A 20,012-nucleotide genomic window follows, 5' to 3' on the forward strand; every position below is an offset into this window, starting at 1 on the left:
TTGGTGATGATAAATTGCGAAGCTTTAGAGTTTTCATCGATGGGCGTGTCCGTGGCGGCCTCGCAAACTTTGATGATTCGCCACAAAACAGGAAGTCGTTATGACTCAGGCATGCAATATTCGATCTGCCTCAAAATTCACACATTTAATAAGAGTCCTGACCTGAACAGGTTTACGTGCCGATATCCAGTTACAGTTATAGCGCCATCTGCTGGCCACAGGAAATGACATGTTTGACACTATAACAAACTCCTACCACAAACTTTCCCGTATCAGCACCAAAATAGAGTGGTGTCATCTGAAAGCTCTAGCGATGATATATTGTAAAGATCTAGAGTTTTTGCAGAGGGGCGTGTCTGTGGTGGCATGACAAACCTCAACGCTTCGCCATGGAACAGGAAGTCCTTATAACTCTACCACACAAAGTCCGATCTGCCTGAAACTTCACATGGTTGATGAAAGTCCTCTCCTGAGCACATCTACATAATAATATTGAGTCATAGTCATAGCGCCAACTGCTGGCAGAAGGAAGTTTGGCTTGTAACTCGGCCACACAATGTCAGATCTGCCTAAAATGTCACATGGTTGATGAAAGTCCTCTCCAAAACACATCTACATAATAATATTGAGTCAATCATAACGCCACCTGCTGGCAGACGGTAGTTTGGCTTATAACTCAGCCACACAATGTCCCATGTGCCTGAAACTTTACATGGTTGATAAGATTCCTCTCTGGAAGACATCTACATGCGAATCTTAAGTCACAGTTATAGCGCCACCTGCTGACAGATGGTAGTTTGCAGTATAACTCAACCACACAAAGTCCGATCTGGCTGAAACTTCACAAGTTTGATAAAAGTCCTCTCCTGAACACATCTACATAACAACATTGAGTCTGTCATAGCGCCACCTGCTGACAAAAGGCAGTTTGGCTTATAACTCAGCCAAACAATGTCCGATCTGCCTGAAACTTCACATGGTTGATAAGTTTCCTCTCCTGAAGACATCTACATGCCAATCGTGATTCACAGTTATAGCGCCACCTGCTGACAGGAGGAAATTTGGCATAAATCTGTTATTTTCTCAGATTTTTTTATTATATCGGCTTAAATTATTACTGTTCGCTGTTCTCTGTCATCCTGAGGCCACCGGGCGGCGGTGAGCCCGAGTGCGAGGTCCCTATCATCGCTGCTTGCAGCTTTAATTATTATTCTTCTTCTTCTTCTTCTTCTTCTTCCGCGGAATGAATCGCGGTTTTGAGGGGCTAAACATGCCCGAAAACTCACGCAACTTTGCACACGCCTCAGAAGTGGCGAAAATTTACATTTGTTATGGGCTTCGGAAGTGGGCGTGGCAAAATGACTCGACAGCGCCACCTAGAAAAATTAAACGGACGAGCCCCCGATATACGAATCACGCACATGCACGAAAATTGGCACACACCTCAAACACGCCAAAACATACGAAAAAGTCTCTTGGAGCCATATCTCAAACCCAACAGGAAGTCGGATATTTTTGACTTCCTGCGGCGAAAAAGTGGCATTTTTGCCATTTCCAGGCGTCGTATTTTAACGAACTCCTCCTAGGGATTTTATCCGATCGACACCAAAATCGGATTTTGTCATCTAAAGGCCTTGGCGATGTTAAATTGCGAAGCTTTAGAGTTTTCATCGATGGGCGTGTCCGTGGCGGCCTCTCAAACTTTGACGATTCGCCACAAAACAGGAAGTCGTTATAACTCAGGCATGCATTATCAGATCTGCCTCAAAATTCACACGCTTGATAAGCGTCCTGACCTGAACACGTTTACATGCCAATATCCAGATACAGTTACAGCGCCACCTGCTGGCCACAGGAAATGACATGATTTACGGAGTTATAAACTCCTCCCACAAATTTTATCGTATCAACACTAAAATTGAGTGGTGTTATCTGAAAGCTCTAGCGATGTTATATTGTGAAGATCTAGAGTTTTCGCAGAGGGGCGTGTCTGTGGCGGTATGACAAACCTCAACGCTTCGCCATGGAACAGGAAGTCCTTATAACACAACCACACAATGTCCGATCTGCCTGAAACTTCACATGGTTGATAAACGTCATCTCTGGAACACATCCACATAACAATATTGAAGTGGGCGTGGCAAAATGACTCGACAGCGCCACCTAGAAAAATTAAATGGACGAGCCCCCGATCTACGAATCATGCACATGCACAAAAATTGGCACACACCTCAAACATGGCAAAACATACGAAAAAGTCTCTTGGAGCCATATCTCAAACCCAACAGGAAGTCGGATATTTTTAACTTCCTGTGGCGAAAAAGTGGCATTTTTGCCATTTCCAGGCGTCGTATTTTAACGAACTCCTCCTAGGGATTTTATCCGATCGACACCAAAATCGGATTTTGTCATCTAAAGGCCTTGGCGATGTTAAATTGCGAAGCTTTAGAGTTTTCATCGATGGGCGTGTCCGTGGCGGCCTCTCAAACTTTGACGATTCGCCACAAAACAGGAAGTCGTTATAACTCAGGCATGCATTATCAGATCTGCCTCAAAATTCACACGCTTGATAAGCGTCCTGACCTGAACACGTTTACATGCCAATATCCAGATACAGTTACAGCGCCACCTGCTGGCCACAGGAAATGACATGATTTACGGAGTTATAAACTCCTCCCACAAATTTTATCGTATCAACACTAAAATTGAGTGGTGTTATCTGAAAGCTCTAGCGATGTTATATTGTGAAGATCTAGAGTTTTCGCAGAGGGGCGTGTCTGTGGCGGTATGACAAACCTCAACGCTTCGCCATGGAACAGGAAGTCCTTATAACACAACCACACAATGTCCGATCTGCCTGAAACTTCACATGGTTGATAAACGTCATCTCTGGAACACATCCACATAACAATATTGAAGTGGGCGTGGCAAAATGACTCGACAGCGCCACCTAGAAAAATTAAATGGACGAGCCCCCGATCTACGAATCATGCACATGCACAAAAATTGGCACACACCTCAAACATGGCAAAACATACGAAAAAGTCTCTTGGAGCCATATCTCAAACCCAACAGGAAGTCGGATATTTTTAACTTCCTGTGGCGAAAAAGTGGCGCTTTTGCCATTTTCAGGCGTTGTATTTTAACGAACTCCTCCTAGGGATTTTATCTGATAAACACCAAAATTGGGTTTTGTCATCATAAAGCCTTGGTGATGTTAAATTGCGAAGCTTTAGAGTTTTCGTCGATGGGCGTGTCCGTGGCGGCCTCGCAAACTTTGATGATTCGCCACAAAACAGGAAGTCTTTATAACTCAGGGATGCAATATTCGATCTGCCTCAAAATTCACACATTTAATAAGAGTCCTGACCTGATCAGGTTTACGTGCCGATATCCAGTTACAGTTATAGCGCCACCTAATGGCCACAGGAAATGACATGTTTGACACTGTAACAAACTCCTCCCACAAACTCTCCCCTATCAGCACCAAAATAGAGTGGTGTCATCTGAAAGCTCTAGCGATGATATATTGTGAAGATCTAGAGTTTTTGCAGAGGGGTGTGTCTGTGGTGGCATGACAAACCTCAACGCTTCGCCATGGAACAGGAATTTCTTATAACTCAACCACACAATGTCTGATCTGCCTGAAACTTCACATGATTGATAAAAGTCCTCTCCTGAACACATCCACATAACAATATTGAGTCAGTCATAGCGCCACCTGCTGACAGAAGGTAGTTTGGCTTGTAACTCTGCCACACAATGTCTGATCTGCCTGAAACTTCACATGGTTGATGAAAGTCCTCTCTTGAGCACATCTACATAGTAATATTGAGTCAGAGTCATAGCGCCACCTGCTGGCAGAAGGAATTTTGGCTTGTAACTCGGCCACACAATGTCCGATCTGCCTAAAATGTCACATGGTTGATGAAAGTCCTCTCCTAAACACATCTACATAATAATATTGAGTCTTTCATAGCGCCACCTGCTGGCAGAATGTAGTTTGTCTTAAAACACAATCTCCACACAATCTATGATCTGCCTGAAACTTCACATGGTTGATAAAAGTCCGCTCCTGAACACATCCACATAACAATATTGCGTCAGTCATAACGCCACCTGCTGGCAGAAGGTAGTTTGGCTTATAATTCAGCCACACAATGTCCCATGTGCCTGAAACTTCACATGGTTGATAAGATTCCTCTCCTGAAGACATCTACATGCCAATCTTAAGTCACAGTTATAGCGCCACCTGCTGACAGGAGGAAGTTTGGCATAAATCTGTGATTTTCTTAGATTTTTTTTATATATTGGCTTAAATTATTATTGTTCGCTGTTCTCTGTCATCGTAAGGTCACCGGGCGGCGGTGAGCCCGGGTGCGAGGTCCCTATCATCGCTGCTTGCAGCTTTAATTAGGGACCGAGCACCGAACGGTGCAAGGCCCTATTGGAATTGCTCCGTTTATTATTAGGGACCGAGCACCGAACGGTGCAAGGCCCTATTGGAATTGCTCCGTTTATTATTATTATTATTATTATTATTCTCGTCCGGAATGAATCGCGGTTTTGAGGGGCTAAACATGCCTGAAAACTCACGCAACTTTGCACACGCCTCAGAAGTGGTGAAAATTTACGTTTATTATGGGCTTCGGAAGTGGGCGTGGCAAAATGACTCGACAGCGCCACCTAGAAAAATTAAACGGACGAGCCCCCGATCCACGAATCACGCACATGCACGAAAATTGGCACACACCTCAAACATGCCAAAACATACGAAAAAGTCTCTTGGAGCCATATCTCAAACCCAACAGGAAGTCGGATATTTTGTACTTCCTGCAGCGAAAAAGTGGCGATTTTGCCATTTTCAGGCGTTGTATTTTAACGAACTCCTCCTAGGGATTTTATCCGATCGACACCAAAATTGGGTTTTGTCATCTAAAGGCCTTGGCGATGTTAAATTGCGAAGCTTTAGAGTTTTCGTCGATGGGCGTGTCCGTGGCGGCCTCTCAAACTTTGACGATTCGCCACAAAACAGGAAGTCGTTATAACTCAGGCATGCATTATCCGATCTGCCTTAAATTTCACACGTTTAATAAGAGTCCTGACCTGAACACGTTTACATGCCCATATCCAGATATACTTATAGCGCCACCTGCTGGCCACAGGAAATGACATGTTTTACACTGTAACAAACTCCTCCCACAAATTTTTTCGTATCAGCACCAAATTTGAGTGGCGTCATCTGAAAGCTCTAGCGGTGATATATTGTGAAGATCTAGAGTTTTTGCAGAGGGGCGTGTCCGTGGCGGCATGACAAACCTCAACGCTTCGCAATGGAACAGGAAGTCCTCATAACTCAACCACACAATGTCCGATCTGCCTGAAACTTCACATGCTTGATAAACGTTCTCTCCTGAACACATCCACATAACAATATTGAAGTGGGCGTGGCAAAATGACTCGACAGCGCCACCTATAAAAATTAAACGGACGAGCCCCTGATCTACGAATCACGCACATGCGCGAAAATTGGCACACACCTCAAACACGCCAAAACATACGAAAAAGTCTCTTGGAGCCATATCTCAAACCCAACAGGAAGTCGGATATTTTTAACTTCCTGCTGCAAATAAGTGGCATTTTTGCCATTTCCAGGCTTTGTATCTTAACGAACTCCTCCTAGGGATTTTATGCTATCGACACCAAAATTAGGTTTTGTCATCTAAAGGCCTTGGCGATGTTAAATTGCGGAGCTTAATAATTTTTGTCAATGGGCGTGTCCGTGGCGGCCCCGCAAACTTTGACAATTCGCCACGAAACCGGAAGTCATTATAACTTAGGCATGCATTATCCGATCTGCCTCAAAATTCACACGTTTAATAAGAGTCCAGACCAGAACACGTTTACATGCCATTATCCAGATACAGTTATAGCGCCACCTGCTGGCCACAGGAAATGTCATGATTTACAGAGTAATAAACTCCTCCCACAAATTGTTTCATATCAGCACCAAATTTGGTTGGTTGTTATCTGAAAGCTTAAGCGATGATATATTGTCAAGATCTAGAAGTTTTGCAGAGGGCCGTGTCCGTGGCGGCATGACAAACCTCAACGCTTCGCCACGGAACAGGAAGTCCTTATATCTCAACTACACAATGTCTGATCTGCCTGAAACTTCACATGGTTGATAAGATTCCTCTAGTGAAGGCATCTACATGCCAATCTTGAGCCACAGTTATAGCGCCACCTGCTGACAGGAGGAAGTTTGGCATAAATGTGTGATTTTCTCAGGTTCTTTATGTAAATCGGCTTAAATTATTATTGTTCGCTGTTCTCTGTCATCCTGAGGCCAGTGGGCGGCGGTGAGCCCGGGTGCGAGGTCCCTATCATCGCTGCTTGCAGCTTTAATTATTATTATTATTATTCTTTTCCGGAATGAATCGCGATTTTAAGGGGCTAAACATGCCCGAAAACTCACGAAACTTTGCACACGCCTCAGAAGTGGCGAAAATTTACGTTTATTATGGGTCTCGGAAGTGGGTGTGGCAAAATGACTCGACAGCGCCACCTAGAAAAATTAAACGGACGAGCCCCCGATCCACGAATCACGCACATGCACGAAAATTGGCACACACCTCAAACATGCCAAAATATACGAAAAAGTCTCTTGGAGCCATATGTCAAACCCAACAGGAAGTCAGATATTTTTAACTTCCTGCGGCGAAAAAGTGGCATTTTTGCCATTTTCAGGCGTTGTATTTTAACGAACTCCTCCTAGGGATTTTATCCGATCGACACCAAAATTGGGTTTTATCATCTAAAGGCATGGGCGATGTTAAATTGCGAAGCTTTAGAGTTTTCGTCGATGGGCGTGTCTGTGGCGGCCTCGCAAACTTTGACAATTCGCCACAAAACAGGAAGTCGTTATAACTCAGGCATGCATTATCCGATCTGCCTCAAAATTCACACGCTTGATAAGAGTCCTGACCTGAACACGTTTACATGCCAATATCCAGATACAGTTATAGCGCCACCTGCTGGCCACAGGAAATGACATGATTTTAAAGAGTCACAAACTCCTCCCACAAATTTTATCATATCAGCACCAAAATTTGGTGGTGTTATCTGAAAGCTCTAGCGATGTTATATTGTGAAGATCTAGAGTTTTCGGAGAATGGCCTGTCCGTGGCGGCATGACAAACCTCAACGCTTCGCCATGGAACAGGAAGTCCTTATAACTCAACCACACAAAGTCCGATCTGCCTGAAACTTCACATAGTTGATACAAGTCCTCTCCTGAACACATCCCCATAACAATATTGAAGTGGGCGTGGCAAAATGACTCTACAGCGCCACCTATAAAAATTAAACGGAAGAGCCCCTGATCTACGAATCATGCACATGCACGAAAACTGGCACACACCTCAAACACGTCAAAACATACAAAAAAGTCTCTTGGAGCCATAACTCAAACCCAACAGGAAGTCGGATATTTTTAACTTCCTGCGGCAAATAAGTGGTATTTTTGCCATTTCCAGGCGTTGTATCTTAACGAACTCCTCCAAGGCATTTTATCCGATCGACACCAAAATTGGGTTTTGTCATCTAAAGGCCTTGGCGATGTTAAATTGCGAAGCTTTAGAGGTTTTGTCGATGGGCGTGTCTGTGGCGGCCTCGCAAACTTTGATTCGCCACAAAACCGGAAGTCATTATATCTCAGGCATGCATTATCCGATCTGCCTCAAAATTCACATGTTTAATATAAGTCCAGACCAGAACATGCCAAAATCCAGTTGCAGTTATAGCGCCACCTGCTGGCCACAGGAAATGTCATGATTTACAGAGTAATAAACTCATCCCACAAATTTTTTCGTGTCAGCACCAAATTTGGTTGGTTGTTATCTGAAAGCTTTAGCGATGATATATTGTGAAGATCTAGAGTTTTCGCAGAGGGGCGTGTTTGTGGTGGCATGACAAACCTCAACGCTTCGCCATGAAACATGAAGTCCTTAAAACTTAACCACACAAATTCCGATCAGCCTGAAACTTCACATGGTTAATTAAATTCCTCTCCTGAATACATATAAAAATTAAACGGACGAGCCCCCGATCTACAAATCACGCACATGCACAAAAATTGGCACACACCTCAAACATGCCAAAACATATGAAAAAGTCTCTTGGAGCCATATCTCAAACTCAACAGGAAGTCGGATATTTTTAACTTCCTGCGGCTAAAAAGTGGCTCTTTTGCCATTTCTAGGCGTTGTATTTTAACGAACTCCTCCTAGGGATTTTATCTGATTGACACCAAAATTGGGTTTTGCCATCTTAAAGCCTTGGTGATGTTAAATTGCAAAGCTTTAGAGTTTTCATCGATGGCTGTGTCCGTGGCAGCCTCGCAAACGTTGATGATTCGCCACAAAACAGGAAGTCGTTATAACTCAGGCATGCATCATTCGATCTGCCTCAAAATTCACACATTTAATAACAGTCCTGACCTGAACAGGTTTACGTGCCGATATCCAGTTACAGTTATAGCGCCACCTGCTGGCTACAGGAAATGACATGTTTGACACTGTAACAAACTCCTTCCACAAACTTTCCCGTATCAGCACCAAAATAGAGTGGTGTCATCTGAAAGCTCTAGCGATGATATATTGTGAAGATCTAGAGTTTTTGCAGAGGGGCGTGTCTGTGGTGGCATGACAAACCTCAACGCTTCGCCATGGAACAGGAAGTTATTATAACTCAACCACACAATGTCTGATCTGCCTAAAACTTCACATGATTGATAAAAGTCCTCTCCTGAACACATCTACATAACAATATTGAGTCAGTCATAGCGCCACCTGCTGGCAGAAGGTAGATTGGCTTATAACTCAACCACACAAACTCCGATCTGCCTGAAACATCACAAGGTTAATAAAAGTCACCCCCTGAACACATCTACATAACAACATTGAGTCTGTCTTAGCGCCACCTGCTGACAAAAGGCAGTTTGGCTCATAACTCAGCCAAACAATGTCCGATCTGCCTAAAACTTCACATGGTTGATAAGTTTCCTCTCCTGAAGACATCTACATGCCAATCATGAGTCACAGTTATAGCGCCACTTGCTGACAGGAGGAAGTTTGGCATAGATCTGTGATTTTCTCAGATATTTTTAATAAATCGGCTTAAATTATTACTGTTCGCTGTTCTCTGTCATCCTGATGCCACCGGGCGGCGGTGAGCCCGGGTGCGAGGTCCCTATCATCGCTGCTTGCAGCTTTAATTATTATTCTTCTTCTTCTTCTTCTTCTTCTTCCGCGGAATGAATCGCGGTTTTGAGGGGCTAAACATGCCCGAAAACTCACGAAACTTTGCACACGCCTCAGAAGTGGCGAAAATTTACGTTTGTTATGGGCTTCGGAAGTGGGCGTGGCAAAATGACTCGACAGCGCCACCTAGAAAAATTAAACGGACGAGCCCCCGATATACGAATCACGCACATGCATGAAAATTGGCACACACCTCAAACATGCCAAAACATACGAAAAAGTCTCTTGGAGCCATATCTCAAACCCAACAGGAAGTCGGATATTTTTAACTTCCTGCGGCGAAAAAGTGGCGTTTTTGCCATTTCCAGGCGTTGTATCTTAACGAACTCCTCCTAGGGATTTTATCCGATCAACACCAAAATTGGGTTTTGTCATCTAAAGGCCTTGGCGATGTTAAATTGCGAAGCTTTAGAGTTTTCATCGATGGGCGTGTCCGTGGCGGCCTCGCAAACTTTGACGATTCGCCACAAAAGAGGAAGTCGTTATAACTCAGGCATGCATTATCAGATCTGCCTCAAAATCCACACGCTTGATAAGCGTCCTGACCTGAACACGTTTACATGCCAATATCCAGATACAGTTACAGCGCCACCTGCTGGCCACAGGAAATTACATGATTTACGGAGTTATAAACTCCTCCCACAAATTTTATCGTATCAGCACCAAAATTGAGTGGTGTCATCTGAAAGCTCTAGCGATGATATATTGTGAAGATCTAGAGTTTTCGCTGAGGGGTGTGTCCGTGGCGGTATGACAAACCTCAACGCTTCGCCATGGAAAAGGAAGTCCTTATAACACAACCACACAATGTCCGATCTGCCTGAAACTTCACATGGTTGATAAACGTCATCTCTTGAACACATCCACATAACAATATTGAAGTGGGCGTGGCAAAATGACTCGACAGCGCCACCTAGAAAAATTAAACGGACGAGCCCCCGATCTACGAATCACGCACATGCACAAAAATTGGCACACACCTCAAACATGGCAAAACATGCGAAAAAGTCTCTTGGAGCCATATCTCAAACCCAACAGGAAGTCGGATATTTTTAACTTCCTGTGGCGAAAAAGTGGCGCTTTTGCCATTTTCAGACGTTGTATTTTAACGAACTCCTCCTAGGAATTTTATCTGATAAACACCAAAATTGGGTTTTGTCATCTTAAAGCCTTGGTGATGTTAAATTGCGAAGCTTTAGAGTTTTCATCGATGGGCGTGTCCGTGGCGGCCTCGCAAACTTTGATGATTCGCCACAAAACAGGAAGTCTTTATAACTCTGGCATGCAATATTCGATCTGCCTCAAAATTCACACATTTAATAACAGTCCTGACCTGAACAGGTTTACATGCCGATATCTAGTTACAGTTATAGCGCCACCTGCTGGCCACAGGAAATGACATGTTTGACACTATAACAAACTCCTTCCACAAACTTTCCCGTTTCAGCACCAAAATAGAGTGGTGTCACCGAAAGCTTTAGCGATGATATATTGTGAAGATCTAGAGTTTTTGCAGAAGGGCGTGTCTGTGGTGGCATGACAAACCTCAACGCTTCGCCATGGAACAGGAATTTCTTATAACTCAACCACACAATGTCCGATCTGCCTGAAACTTCACATGATTGATAAAAGTACTCTCCTGAACATATCTACATAACAATATTGAGTCAGTCATAGCGCCACCTGCTGGCAGAAGGTAGATTGGCTTGTAACTCGGCCACACGATCTCTGATCTGCCTGAAACTTCACATGATTGATAAAAGTCCTCTCCTGAACACATCCATATAACAATATTGAGTCAGTCATGGCGCCACCTGCTGGCAGAAGATAGTTTGGCTTATAACTCAGCCACACAAAGTCTGACCAGAGTAAAAATTTACATGGTTGATTAAAATCCTCTTCTGAAGACATCTATATGCCAATATCGAGTCACAGTCATAGCGCCACCTGCTGGCAAAAGGAAATTACATATGACTCAGCCAAACAATGCCGATCTGGCTAAAAATTCACATGGTTGATAAGATTCCTCTACTTAAGGCATCTACATGCAAATCTTGAGTCACAGTCATAGCGCCACCTGCTGACAAGAGGAAGTTTGGCATGAATGTGTGATTTTTCTCAGATTCTTTATATAAATCGGCTTAAATTATTATTGTTCGCTGTTCTCTGTCATCCTGAGGCCACCGGGCGGCGGTGAGCCCGGGTGCGAGGTCCCTATCATCGCTGCTTGCAGCTTTAATTATTCTTCTTCTTCTTCTTCTTCTTCTTCCGCGGAATGAATCGCGGTTTTGAGGGGCTAAACATGCCCGAAAACTCACGAAACTTCGCACACGCCTCAGAAGTGGTGAAAATTTACGTTTATTATGGGTCTCGGAAAGGCGTGTGGCAAAATGACTCGACAGCGCCACCTAGAAAATTTAAACTGACGAGCCCCCGATCCACGAATCACGCAAATGCACGAAAATTGGCACACACCTCAAACACGCCAAAACATACGAAAAAGTCTCTTGGAGCCATATCTCAAACCCAACAGGAAGTCGGATATTTTTAACTTCCTGCGGCGAAAAAGTGTCATTTTTGCCATTTCTAGCCGTTGTATTTTAACGAACTCCTCCTAGAGATTTTATCCGATTGACACCAAAATTGGGTTTTGTCATCTAAAGGCCTTGGCGATGTTAAATTGCGAAGCTTTAGAGTTTTCGTCGATGGGCGTGTCCGTGGCGGCCTCGCAAACTTTAACGATTCGCCACAAAACAGGAAGTCGTTATAACTCAGGCATGCATTATCCGATCTGCCTCAAAATTCACACGTTTGATAAGAGTCCTGACCTGAACAAGTTTACATGCCGATATCCAGATACAGTTATAGTGCCACCTGCTGGCCACAGGAAATGACATGTTTTACATCGTAACAAACTCCTCCCACAAATTTTTTCGTATCAGCACCAAATTTGGGTTGTGTTATCTGAAAGCTCTAGCGATGATATATTGTGAAGATCTAGAGTTTTCGGAGAGGGGCGTGTCCGTGGCGGCATGACAAACCTCAACGCTTCGCCATGGAACAGGAAGTCCTTATATCTCAAGCACACAATGTCCGATCTGCCTGAAACTTCACATGGTTGATAAAAGTCCTCTCCTGAACACATCCTCATAACAATAATGAAATGGGTGTGGCAAAATGACTCGACAGCGCCACCTATAAAAATTAAACGGACGAGCCCCTGATCTACGAATCACGCACATGCATGAAAATTGGCACACACCTTAAACACGCCAAAACATACGAAAAAGTCTCTTGGAGCCATATCTCAAACCAAACAGGAAGTCGGATATTTTTAACTTCCTGCGGCAAATAAGTGGCATTTTTGCCATTTCCAGGCTTTGTATCTTAACGAACTCCTCCTAGGGATTTTATCCTATCGACACCAAAATTGGGTTTTGTCATCTAAAGGCCTTGGCGATGTTAAATTGCGAAGCTTTAGAGTTTTCGTTGATGGGCGTGTCCGTGGCGGCCTCGCAAACTTTGACGATTTGCCACAAAACCGGAAGTCATTATAACTCAGGCATGCATTATCCGATCTGCCTCAAAATTCACATGTTTAATATAAGTCCAGACCAGAACAAGTTTACATGCCGATATCCAGATACAGTTATAGCGCCACCCGCTGGCCACAGAAAATGTCATGATTTACAAAGTAATAAACTCATCCCACAAATTTTTTCATATCAGCGCCAAATTTGGGTGGTTGTGTATCTGAAAGCTCAAGCGATGATATATTGTGAAGATCTAGAGTTTTCGCAGAGGGGCGTGTCTGTGGTGGCATGACAAACCTCAACGCTTCGCCATGAAAAAGGAAGTCCTTATAACTCAACCACACAATGTCTGATATGCCTGAAACTTCACAGGATTGATAAAAGTCCTCTCCTGAAGACATCTACATGCCAATATTGAGTCACAGTCATAGCGCCACCTGCTGGCAGAAGGTAGTTTGGCTCATAACTCAGCCACACAATGTCCGATCTGCCTGAAAGTTCACATGGTTGATAAAAGTCTTCTCCTGAACATATCTACATAACAATATTGAGTCAGTTATAGCGCCACCTGCTGGCAGAAGGTAGTTTGTATTATAACTCAGCCAAACAATGTCAGAACTGCTTGAAACTTCACATGGTTGATAAAATTATTCTCCTAAAGACATCTACATGACAATACTGAGTCACAGTCATAGCGCCACCTGCTGATAGGAGGAAGTTTGGCATAAATCTGTGGATTTTTAAAGTTTTTTATATATATCGGCTTAAATTGTTATTGTTCACTGTTCTCTGTCATCCTGAGGCCACCGGGCGGCGGTGAGCCCGGGTGCGAGGTCCCTATCATCGCTGCTTGCAGCTTTAATTTATGTTGTTCTTTTTTTCGTTTTCTTTTTTTAATTTTCTCTTTCGTTCATTCTTTTATTTTTGTTTATTCTTTTCTTTCTTTCTTTCTTTCTTTCTTTTATTTTCTCTTGTTTTTTCTTTCATTCATTCGTTCTTTCTTTCATTTTTCTTTTTTCTTTCTGTTGTTACTCTTTCTTTCTTTTTTTACTTGTTCATACTCGTTTTCTCTTTTGTTTTGTCTTTCATTTTTGTTTTCTCTTATTCATTCTTTTTTATTTACTTATTTGTTCTTTTGTTTACTTGTTCGTTCATTCTTTCTTTCGTTTATTCTCTTATTTTTGTTCGTTCGTTCTTTCGTTCGTTCTCTTATTTTTCTTTCTTTTGTTTACACGTTCGTTCTTTTGTCTTTTGTTGTTCATTCATGCTTTCTTCTTTCATCTGTTCTTTCTTTTGCTCATTCTCTTATTTTTGTTTGTTCTTTTGTTTGCTTTCTTATTTTCTTTCTTTGTTTTGTTTACTCATTTATTCGTTCATTCTCTTATTTGCGTTTGTTCTTTCTTTCATTCATTCTCTTATTTTTCTTTCTTCCTTTTTTCTTTCTTTTGTTTTTTTTGTTCTTTCTTTTTTTGTGAGGTAGTTGTTTGAAATGTATACAGTTGAAGTCGGAATTATTAACCCCCCTAAATTATAAGCCCCCCTGTTTATTTTTTCCCCAATTTCTCTTTAACGGAGAAGATTTTTTCAATCATAATAGTTTTAATAACTAATTTCTAATAACTGATTTATTTTATTTTTGTCATGATGACAGTAAATAATATTTTACTAGATATTTTTGAAGACAATTCTATGCAGCTTAAAGTGACATTTAAGTGCTTAACCAGGTTAATTAGGTTAACTAGGCAGGTTAGGATAAAAAAGGGGCTAATAATTTTGTCCTTAAAATGGTTTTTAAAAAATTAAAAACTGCTTTTATTCTAGCCGTAATAAAACATATAAGACTTTCCCCAGAAGAAAGAATATTATCAGACATACTGTGAAAATTTCCTTGCTCTGTTAAGCATCAATTGGGAAATATTTAAAAAAGAAAAGAAATAAAAGGGGGGCTAAAAAATCTGTCTTCAACTGTATAGTTTTGTGTAACTTCATTATTATTGTTTTTAATTTAATTATTTGCTGCTTGTTTTATCATTTTTTTTATTTTAGTATTCATGTCTAAATATCACTGAGATTATTTTTTTTTAAATTTTGTATTTAAAAGAGCCAAAAAAACAACAACACCACGCTCCTCCATATGTAATCTACCCAGCAACTGAGGAAATGGTAGGCGTTATTTGATTCTTCAGCTCGCTCTGCAGCACATTTAGTGTTGTGGACGCCAGCGCAGACGTTTGGCAGCACTTCTGTAATCTCAGCGCTGTTCATCTTTTCAGCAGTGCATTAACAGCACATGAAGTATGACTCAGGTGCACTACAGTCTCACTGCTGGAGGTCCAAACTTCTGCTCGGACACAAACATTTGCCAACTTAAAGGATTTTATCTCCAAAAAATGGTTTGAAAGCTTTAGACGTCCTGCTGAGACGTTTTGTTGAAACAAATATAAGGATTTTTTTTTGCCTATGCAGTGTGTTTTGACATCTCATAACTGTAGTGAAGCAACACAGGCCTCCTGGCAGAGCTGTAATTATTTGTGAATGTTTATATTATAGGATGTCACCTTGACTCGGACTGTTTCCTAGTTGGAATTTAGTACAGGGATATTTCTCAGTAATTATATACATCATATCATATCTTAATTATTTTTAATTTGGTGTTTTTTATTTATTATTATTAATATTATTTGCTTTTTAAATGTTGTTTTGGTTTAATTTGCAGTGTTTTAATTGATCTTTTTTATTTTGTTTGTTTGTAATGTAGTTTATAAATTTAGCTACTTTGGTATTTGTTTTTGTTTGTTCTTTGTTGTGTATTTAGTAGTCTTGTGTTTGTTTTTGTTTGTGGTTTTTCTTAATTGTTTTAATTTAGTTGATCTGTTTTTTTTGAAATTGTAATGATTGTAGCCATGTAGTTTTTTTTTTTCAACTAATTTCCATTTGTTTCATTATTAAGTTTGTTGTTTGCTTTTAACTTTACTGTACATTTGATTTGTTTTTAATTGTTTTAATTTGTTTGATTCTTTTTTTTCAGCTTGAAATTTTGTAAATTTATCTAAGTATTAACAAAAGGTTAATAAAAAAAGCATTTTGGACGTAAGTAAAGGGGTCATGTTCTTTCTAGTTATGAGAAAAACAATCGAGTAATTGTATTCATCATATGTTTTAATTAATGAATAAATTGATTTATTTAATAATTTGTTTGTATGGTTATATATTTGATTTTTTTTTAAGTATTAGTTGTATATACATATATACACACATGCATGTATACAACAGTTCTGTCTGGTTCTCGAATCGTATTAGCTGATAGCCGTGAGATATTAAAGCAATGTCAGCAGTCGTCCAGCCTCTTCACTCTTGTGTATTATTCTGCCCACACTAGGACTAAAGAGGGACTAAACAACTAGTCAGTTTGACAAATATTGCTGCTGTTGGACAACATAATGTATTTTTGAGGCTTTTTAGATGGGAATGTAGTTGTTTATATTGCAAATATGCAGTTTATTTATAAGAATAGTGCCTATTTTAAATAGTTATAATAATAATAAGTCCTTAGGGAAGAAAAACATGGTAATTTTCAAACCACAGCTGAATATATCATTATAGAAAAGGTATGTGACATTCTTAGTCAATCTCTTTTTTTTGTATGTTGTAGTGCTGTATTTATACCATAGTAATCTGGTATTGTTTGCCTTGGCTTTTTTGGGGGTGGGGGGGGGGTGGGGGGGTGGTACTGTTGTGATCTCCCGATTGCAACAGAGAAATACTAGGGAGTCTGTAGACTGATGGCGTTCAGCCTTATAATCTTTGTCAACAAAATCAAAACAATTTTGTCATCACCTTATATAATAGTGTAATTTACATTACATTACATAGTATGCCAAAGATATATATATATATATATATATATATATATATATATATATATATATATATATATATATATATATATATATACACATACACATTATATAGTATGGCATTTTTTTAAATGCTAGCTATAAAGTGACGTTTGTGAAGTAGAAACTGTTTCTGCTTTTTATTTCTTTTTGTTCTTTTTTTTTTACTTTGCAATGATATTTTCTGTATATTGTTTTTGTTTATTTGTTTGCTTACTAAACATTTTTTTCATAATTTAGTAAATTAGGTAATTTTTGTTTGTTTTTTCATATTTATGTTTGTTTACCCTTTTTCTAAATATTTTATTTTTTTATATATCTTGAAATTTTGAGCTATTTAGTTTTTTGTTTCAAAAGATTCTTTGCTTCATAATTATTTATTTAATTTTGTGCTGTACTGTACATTTGTTTGTTTGTATTTTATTTACGTTTTTTTTGTTTTGTTTTTTGTACTTGCATAATGTAAGTAATTGCTTGCACAAACTGTTTCCCTTTTGGAGAAGAGTGCAGGAACATTTTTTAGTAACTATATCCATCTAATCTCTTTTTCAACTGCCAAAATGTTAAGCAAGATTTTTTTTTACTGTGTTAAATCAGTATGAAGATGATTTAATGGAGACCTCCCTGTTTGATATAAGACGAATGGATGTTAGACTTTTTGTCAGGAGTAAGTTTAGTCATAAATGATTTATCGTTGACAGTCGTGGAGATGTTAGTGGGTGGTATAAATATTTTTCATAGCCTGCAAGCTGTAGCAAGAATATTTTGACTTGAATACATTTCAGAAGTGCTTCATTTTCATACTTGTGTCCTAAAAGTGTATATTGAAAAGTTCAAATTCAAGTCACAATATTTCCTGCTTCTCAGATTCTCTGCTGCTCTCCACTTAATGCCAAGAAACATACTTTCTGTAGATATCTATTATTTAGAATGTTGTTTATTAATGAGGTGTTTACTATTTATAATTTATATTTTATCTATAATTTTATATCTATTTTATTATTATATAATATTATATTAAATAAATACATATTTATTACAGTGTTTTTCTTTAATTCTTTATTTTATGTATTTAATTAAAAAATGTCATTCAATTTTATGCAGTCATTTGTTTTGTTTTCTTATTGTTAATTTGTGTAAATTTTTATTTGTGTATATTTTTATTTGTGTTTATATATTTAAATAGTTTTTATCCATTTTGTTTCATTTACCTTTATTTATTTTTATTGATTTTAATATTCATTCTTTTATTTTGATCACTTGATTTCAATTATTTGTGTCTTAATGTTTTTGTTTTTTTCTTTTTGTTTGCGTGTTTTTGTTGCATTTAGTTTTTTTGTTTTGTTTTTTGCTTTAGTTTTTTGATGTTTTATGTTGTATTTTGTTTTTTGTTTTTGTGTTTGCGTTGTTTTTTGAGGTTTTGTGTTGTATGTTTTGTTTTGTTTTTATTTTTTGTTGCGCTTTCGTATTTTTTTTAGGTTTTGTGTTGTATTTTTGTTGTTTTGTATTTTGTGTTTCGTTATTATTTTGTGTTCTTTTTTTTATTGACTTTTGTTTTTAGCTTTGTCTTTTGTATTGTGTGTTTTTGCTTTGTTTTGTGTTTTTTCCTTGCTTAGTTTTTTGTTTGTTGTGTGTTGTGGGCCCATTCTTTTATTTTGATAACTTGATTTCAATTATTTGTGTCTTAATGTTTTTGTGTTTTTGTTTTTTTGTGTGTTTGCTTTGTTTTTTTGTTGTTTTTTTAGGTTTTTTGTTTGTTTTGTTTTGTATTTAGTTTTTTTGTTCTGTTTTTGCTTTGTTTTGTTTCTTTTAGGTTTTGTGTTGTAATTTTGTTATGCTATGTATTCGTTATTGTTTTGTGTTCTGTTTTTATTGCATTTAGTTTTTTTGTGTTGTGTGTTTTCCTTTGTTTTGTGTTGGGTTTTTTGTTTTGTTTTGTTTGTTGTGTTTTTTTGTTGTTGTTTTGTTTGTTTTTTTTGTTTTTGTTGTGTGTTGTGGTGTTTTGTATTTTTTTGTTTGTTGTTTAGTTTTTTCTGTTGTTTGTTATGTTTTGTAGTTTTGTCTGTTATTGCATTTTGTTTTTGTTGCTTTTTTTGTATGTTTTTAGTTTTGTATTTTGTGTTTAGTTTTTAGTTTTTTGCTTTTTTGCTTTTCTTTTTTATTTGTTGTGTTGTTTTGTTTAGTTTTTGTTGTTTGTTGTAGTGCTTTTTATAGTTGTGTTTTTTTTTTTTTTTTTTTTGCTTTTGTTGTTTTTGATGTGTTTGTTTGTGTGTTTTGGTGTTTTTTGTTTTGTCTCTTTTGCGGTTTTGTTGTTTTTTTTATTTTGTTTTTATTTCACCTGTAAATATACAAAAAATGTCATGATACTAAATGAAATTTCATTTGAACCAAACCATCACCTTTTTTTCCCCTGTGTTTGTCTCTGCTTACAGCTCATGATCGCAGTGAAACGGTACGGGTCACACTATGCCAGGCTCGTCCCGGCGGCTCAGTGGACCCAGTGTCCGAGGAGTGTTTCCAGTTTGTCCAGGACCTGGCTCTGGACATGGCCCAGTTCCTGGTAAATGCGGCGGGGAAAACAGAAGGAGCGCTGCTGCTGGACGAGTGTCAGATCCCACTGAAAGAGTGCGAGCGGCTGGACGATACTCTTGCTCTGGCTCTCCGGCATCTGCCTTTGCCTGCTGGATGGAGCGTTTTGGGCACAGATTTGGACACGGGCACTTGCACAGGCTCGGGCATCGGTGAGTTTGTTGTTTTTGAGGTTTTGCGCAATGGATTTTAGACATTGGTTGAAATGTGTGTTAGAGTAGGAAAGGAAATAGTTCTTCATTCTTATGGTTTTACTTGTAGTTGTTGGTTTTGAGACGGCATTTTAAATTTAAAAATGTGGTTAGTTGTAGGCGGCATTATACATTGGCATAGGGATGAGCTGAAAGGATAATATTTGGTGTTTTTGGCAATGCTTTCCTGGTCTAAATGCATTTTTTTTTATTCTTATCAAGAATATTTGTATACTACTACTACTAATTCTATTAATACTACTACTAATAATAAAATTGCTAAGTGTAAATTTAAATTAGTCTTAAATTGTGAAATATTGAATAAAAAATACATTAAAAACAAATATAATATTAATAATAATAATAATATTAATATTACAGAACCCTATGGCCTATATGACTCTGTATGAGACTAATCAAATTTGATTTGTTAAATTACTTAATAACTTCATACACCATGCATTTTAGCTATACACAGTA

At 39.0% G+C, this 20,012-nt stretch overlaps 1 protein-coding gene across 50 annotated transcripts in view; it reads left to right on the plus strand.

Moving 5' to 3' along the window:
* Positions 1 to 20,012, plus strand: part of akap13b (A-kinase anchoring protein 13b) — a 198,392-nt gene that overhangs the window by 67,688 nt on the left and 110,692 nt on the right. For all 50 annotated transcript variants that reach the window (XM_087311799.1, XM_087311803.1, XM_087311813.1 and 47 more), the window contains exon 4: positions 19,185 to 19,493. In XM_087311799.1, coding sequence (XP_087167925.1) covers positions 19,185 to 19,493 — 309 coding nt within the window. The remainder of the gene's footprint in view (positions 1 to 19,184; positions 19,494 to 20,012) is intronic.

This window comes from Danio rerio, chromosome 25 (assembly GCF_052040795.2).
Source record: "Danio rerio strain M-AB ecotype USA chromosome 25, GRCz13ab, whole genome shotgun sequence".
Taxonomy (NCBI): Eukaryota; Metazoa; Chordata; class Actinopteri; order Cypriniformes; family Danionidae; genus Danio; species Danio rerio.